Genomic DNA, 6,180 nt, shown 5'->3' with positions numbered 1-6,180 from the left:
GCCAGCCACCCGGGCAGCGGGAGGGCGGGCTGGTGATACATCCAGGTCTGAACGTCCTGCTGTCTGTCCGAGCCATTTGAAGTCTGCCCCTTGGCAGGCAGGCAGGATGCGCTGCGGCACGCGATGGGTTTGGCAGCATGCCGGCACAGGGAGGGATCCTGTGCACCGACTTGACATGAAGGTGCTGTGAGAAGCCCAGAATAAATTCAAGGAAGTTTTAAGTGTTTCATGAACACCTAGGGTGCCTGAGAACAGCCTTTGGTCTGGTCATAAGAGTTGAGTTTTCCCTCTTAGCCTGTAAACAGGAGCAGAAGGCTGGGAGCTGACAGGCCAGACATCTCTTTGGTACACTTCTGCAAATCATTTTCCCCTCAACCCATCAGCCAGCAAGCTGTAAAATGGGGATAATGATGATAATTGCGGTTATAAACTGCACAATAGGAGTTTTAATTGCTCAAGGTCCTTCACTAGGGCTCGGAGGTTTTTCTTGTATGTGAAGTGGTAACATCCAACACTTTTGAGGAAAAAACCAAAGTCATCATATCAACAGACAGAACCCGAATTGCTTTTGGCAGCAGTAGGGTCACCGTTGGAGGCTTGATTTCTCTGAAAAACGACTCTGTCAAAATAAAGGGGTGAGGTGGGTTTGCAGACGTCTGTGGAAGGAGATGGCGTTTCTCTGCTGTGTGAGGGTGCAGAGCCCAGGGTTGAGGGCGGAGGTGGGTTAAGGGAGTTTTTTGCTCCATTTCCTGGCCAATTTTCCTTCAAACCAAAACTACTCTTCTTGTCTTTGGTCTGATTTTTGGCGAGAAACTGCAGTTTCCTGTTTTTCATTTGTTTGTTTATTTTTCACCCAGACCCACACAGTTATATCTGGCACAGAGCAAGAGGGGGCAATGAAGCCTTAGCAGAGTTAAGTTTGCCTCCCTAGGTGAAGCATGTAGTCTGCCAGCATACCCAGCCCTGTGAAGAAGTCTGAATTTCTGAGATAAAAAAAAATGTGGAGTAAGTGCAAGTGACTGCTCTTACGAGCAGTGATATGAACGTTCTGAAAGTTAGACTAGAAAGGTGTTGGGGCAGGAGGGGAGCAAGGCTTGGGGCCCGGGGGCAGACTCATCCCATCTCCCTTCTTGCAGCTACTGGGTGATTTATGTTCCTTATCTCTAAATCCCTTTGTTGGTCAAGGGGAGCATTTTTTGGGCGCTGACTTGAAAGTACATGAACTTAGGTGCCCGGACAGCATCTGTTTCTGCTTGCTGGGGAGGAGGGAGATGAAGGTTTCCCTCCTCCCCCCTCTCTTTAGTTTCCCACCATTCTGCCCCCTGCTTGCACTTCGAGAGCTCCAGCCTGCACCTCAGTAGAGTAACGCAGATCCTGAAGTGACAGAATCACGTTCGAGGGCAGGAAGGTGCCTTGCGACGAAGGACTTGGTGAACAGAGGCAGAGTTTTATTGAAGCAGCTCCTGGTCTCTCTCTTCCTTGCCGGCCCCTCCTTGGGCCTTTTCAGAGCCGAGCGTTGGTAGTGCAGGAAGCGTCTGACTGCGCCGTGGGCTGCAGCTCGGCTCTCCGGGATTTCCTCTCAGGCAGTCCGTTATCTGTCGACTGTCAGGACAGGCTTCCCTCTTCCTCCCCTCCCCGTCCCCATCTCCGTCCCCCAACTCCTCTCCCCGCCTTCCCTCAGCCTCTCGTGTACACACACACACACGCACACACACACATTTTACTGCCAAAAACTGTCCTCCGCCCCCCTCCTCAGCTAACTTCCTTTCAGCATTTTTTTTTGAGCTGGATAATCCTAGGATTTGTAAAACGGGGGAAAGGAGAGAGTGAGCGAGCGGGAGTCAGGACAGGAAGCTAGTTTCTCATTCCTCTAACTGTCCGAAGGCAGGAGGAGGGGAAGGGGGGGAGCCAAAGAGGAGCCTTGTGCAGACTCTTCCCCGGTCCCTTTTCATTAGTCCGTTTGAACTTCCAGTCTCCTCTGAAAGCCAAGAGAAGGACAACAACCAGACTGGGACGCTTTCAGCTGGAAGCAACAACACCACAGCTGACGAAACCCATAAGGTGGCCGTGGAGGGTCCCGGGACCACGCTGAGGGAATAACTTCCCTCCTCCCCGCATCATCATCTTCCCCCAACTTGCCAGCTCCGATGTGGGCACCCGTCCACCACCCACTTCCCTCTGATGAGAACCCTTCCGGGCTCGGGCTATGATCGCTGCTGCTGCCGACTGGGGAGCCTCCTCTCGCCCTGACCTTCCTCTGCCACAGGAGAAGCCCAACATCTGGTGGGGATTCATGTTTACTTCTTTGGCTGGACGCTGTACGGGACCCCCGATGTTGCTCCCTGGGAGCAGGACACGGGCGGTGGTCTGAGGAGAAGAGCGAGATTTTTGTCACCCAGCGTGAGGCCGGGGGGAGGGGGGCAAGGCAGGAGGGGGGCCAACCTCTTTTGGGACTAACCTCATGAAGAACAAGGGAGCCAAACAGAAACTCAAGAGGAAGGGAGCCGCGAGCGCTTTCGGCTGCGACCTGACGGAGTATCTGGAGAGCTCTGGGCAGGATGGTAAATGCCTCTTTATTCTCCCTCTGGTTGCGGAGGAGCAGAGCGCGCGTCCCCCTTTTTTTTTTGTTACTGGTAGGACTGCAAAACGGACCTTTCCCATGCCTGAGGGTAGACAACCTGGAGCTCGTTTTTCTCTGGGAAGTTGAGTCACTGCCCAGTTACTCACAATGAATGAACGATCGGAAGATTGCTTTGGTGACACGTTTGCATGACCCTTGCATGAGTAGTGCTAAGCATGGACAGAGGTGGACAGATGTACGTTGCGATGCCCTCTTCCATCCTCCCGGTCGTGGAAGGGAATAGCAGGCTTTTAGGGAGCTAGATTCAGAAATGAAAAGTGCGCTTAGCGTTGCCTCCTCCCGGGATTCAAAATCCTCCTGAAGTCCAGGAGACTAGAGCGTTGCAGGGCTGTAGGGAAGAACTGGGAACGTCCCATCTGCCCCTCCTGGATGCCAGTGCAGTTCCCATATTGTCCTTTCACTGCAGGATGGAGACAGAACAGAGACTGGGAAGCTGGGGGTGTGTGTGTGTGGAGTAAGGGATGGGTGTGAGGTGTAGGGGGCAGCTGAGCTAATATTTTTACTACCGTGACTGTTATCTTTCTCTCCTCTCCTCCTCTCCCTGACCTCCGTGCCCCCAGGTATCAGATGAAAACATGGTAGCTCAGACAAGAGCTAACTCCAGTAAGATCAGAGGGTCCTGAGCTTGAAAGGGTCAGTCCCTGATAAGGGAAGGAGCAGAACGATTTTTCTTAAAGAGGGCTGGATGACAAGAGAAGCAATTGTGAGTTTGGCATACAGAAAGACCTGCAGTTTAGCAAGAGGAAAAATAAATATAACCCTGATGTTAGCATTATGTTCCAGGTTTAGCATTATGTTCCAATTTGAATTAACTAACTTTTACTAATGTCAGGCTACTCTGAGAGGAAAAAAAAATGCCTCTAGCAGCAATGCCAGCTTTGTACGGGGAGGGCTGTACAATCAGGTCTTTCATTTGCTGATGAGTATGGCTGATGGAGTGCACTGGCTGAGGGATGGACTGCATAGCAGTAGTCCTTTCCATCGCACAGTGAAGAGGGCAGTGCATATATCACTAAGATAAAATGTTATATATCGTGCATTTACTTAGATACAGGGAAAAACAGTCATTCAATTTCATTGTGAGTTGTCTGTAACAATTACTGTATCTTTTAACTTGTAGAGCCCTTAAAGGCAGTTGAATCGAAATAGCAAAAATAACAGACTTAATGAACTGGTACCACTTTGCCAGTGCAAGGTACAGATAGATAAATTCCATCCAGTGCTAACATGAGCTGCCACGGTGGAGGAAAAATTTACAGCTGTTTACAGGAACACTGAAAAACAACGCCAGGAAGGCAGGCACAGGCAATATATTCTGTTGAAGCAGCGAGGGGGATTTTAAGGGGAGAAACACAGTTACTGCAGCTGAAATTAGGCCAGAACAGCAAAATTTATTACCCGAAATCCCATAATTATTTTTTTTTAATAGTTTTTTGGGCACAAGAAAGAAGGACACTGTCTCAAGTCTCGTTTGTGGGATGGTTCACACTTCCAACCTACTTATTTCTCCATGCTGAGTAGAAGTGGGGGAGAATATGAAGTTTCTTTCCCTTTATGCTGTACTGCTATTTGCTGAATAGCACATCTCGTTGCCCAGTGCCGTGGGATCCAGAAATGAAAGACTCAATTGTTATAGGTTTATTGGGAAGGGTGTAAGTTAGATTGGTACAATGCCATTTGTCAGGACAGGGGGAGAAGAAACGAGAGTATTAGAGATATTAATTTTGTTGCCAGTAGGGCTCTCAGGATCAATAGGAATGTGACCAACTGTGACAAAGTGGCATCTTGGGAAGAAATGGAAGTTCAGATGTCACCACGACATCACAGACTTGCAACCTGTAACTACGAAACAAAATTAGAAGAGCATTTGAGGTATGAGAGGTGATTGATTTGAGGATAGTTGAATTGTCCTGCTAAGAATTATTTCCAGTGACAAGCCAGTGGTCCGGCAAGCAGGGGCTTCGGTAGAGATGTAAAGCAGTAACTTTCTCTCTGCTTTAGATAGTACCCTGTGTTTAACTGCTGATGCATGCTCTGGGTGATCCCTACTTTGAAGCAATGAAGATGTAAGACTGTTCACAGTATCTGGGAGTGAGGAGGAAGGGGAGAGCACTTTGGCTGCTGTCCAGAAAACATTTTGTTGCAGACCTTTGTGAAAGAAGGTTTTAAAATGCACCCGGAGGGTTAACTGGAAAAGAAGAAGAGGCTGTAGGAGAGTCAGGACACAAGTCAGATCGGTTGTGCTTTCATACTCAGGCCTGCTTTACACCATCCTGTAGTGCTGCTTTGTGTGACTGGTCCTGCGCACTTTGCTGGTGCTGAGGATGGCAAAGGGAGTACAGGGGATGGCCAAGGCTAGTGTAGATGGTTCAGTTTGGCTTTTTTCCCTCCGGACGAATACATGGCAGTTACAGTTAGGGGGTGCTGCACTACTTGTGTGAGGCTTTGTGGAGGAGATGCAAAACTAGAGTCCCTACATGCTTGTGGTTGCTGAAGAGCAGCTTGTGCTTTCTTCAAGGACCTTAGTCCTTGTGTTGTTGCCAAATTCCAGTGGAGAGAATTATATTCTGCTTAAGGTATCAGCATTTCCTCTCCTGTCGTTTAACTGTTTAATAACTTGCTATGGTCTGCTTCAGAGATGGCTGCGTTTCAGTGAAGGGTGAAAAGATCCCGCTGTCTCCTTTACCAGACAGATGTACCTAAGGCTCTGTTATAAAGAGCTTTATAATACAATAAAAGCTGTGGCCGAACTACAAAGTATTTAAGAGTGGTGTAGATGGAAACACTTTAGCAGATACAGAGGGGTAGCTCAGGAGACTAAAAATGTGATACAAAGCCTTCAGCTGTAAGTTGATTCTTCAGATCTGACCGAGGTCAGTGGTGATGGACAGATATTGCTGTCCGGTAGCTGGTTTGAAGCTCAGATGTGTTGAATTTACTGTATTTCAAGTCAGTTCCTGTCACTACCGCATTTGACCCTACTTGGCCTTTTCCTGCTGGCAATCTCTACACAGAGACTGGTTGTGCTCCTTATGGGGGCAGACTGCTATCAGTGCTCTCAAGCATTTAAAATCATGACTCAGGCCACAAAAATCATGATATAAAATAAAATCAGAGCTGGGTTCTTTTTCTTCTTTCTGTTTTCTGAAACGTCTGTGTGCTTCTGAGTTGGGTTTTCAAGTCCTTCTGCTGGCAAGAGGGCTAGAAACTTGGGGAAAAATTAGCCTTTCTTCCTTCCCACTAAAATTCTCAAACAAGGACTTTAATAGCAGTGGATTTGAGGAAAAGCTCACAGAAGACATAAAAGAATGGTGGCTGGCAATACCAATGTGTAAAAGTTGTCTGATTTCATATAGTCCCTGCCAGCACTGAATCCACATACGGAGGCAAGTGATCTTTTGGAGCATCGGAGCTTCACTAGAAAACAGTGTCAGGCTTTGGGCATGGATTGGCACCCATGCAGGAGGAATTTAGTGCTAATGCCCTCTACTAAAACATTTTCCTGTGTCAAAATTTATTAAAGTGTTGCACAGGTGCAA

General features: G+C 48.2%; 1 protein-coding gene across 2 annotated transcripts in view; it reads left to right on the top strand.

Moving 5' to 3' along the window:
• The first annotated feature begins 1,810 nt into the window (after window positions 1-1,810).
• The window catches only part of ARHGAP31 (Rho GTPase activating protein 31), a 58,310-nt gene continuing 53,940 nt past the window's right edge, over window positions 1,811-6,180 (top strand). For both annotated transcript variants that reach the window (XM_026853486.1, XM_026853476.1), the window contains exon 1: window positions 1,811-2,561. In XM_026853486.1, coding sequence (XP_026709287.1) covers window positions 2,462-2,561 — 100 coding nt within the window. In that variant the 5' untranslated portion in view covers window positions 1,811-2,461. The remainder of the gene's footprint in view (window positions 2,562-6,180) is intronic.

The sequence above is a fragment of the Athene cunicularia genome, assembly GCF_003259725.1.
Source record: "Athene cunicularia isolate RWA chromosome 1 unlocalized genomic scaffold, athCun1 chr1_part1, whole genome shotgun sequence".
In the NCBI taxonomy this organism is placed as follows: Eukaryota; Metazoa; Chordata; class Aves; order Strigiformes; family Strigidae; genus Athene; species Athene cunicularia.
This window is presented reverse-complemented; position numbering and strand designations above follow the sequence as displayed.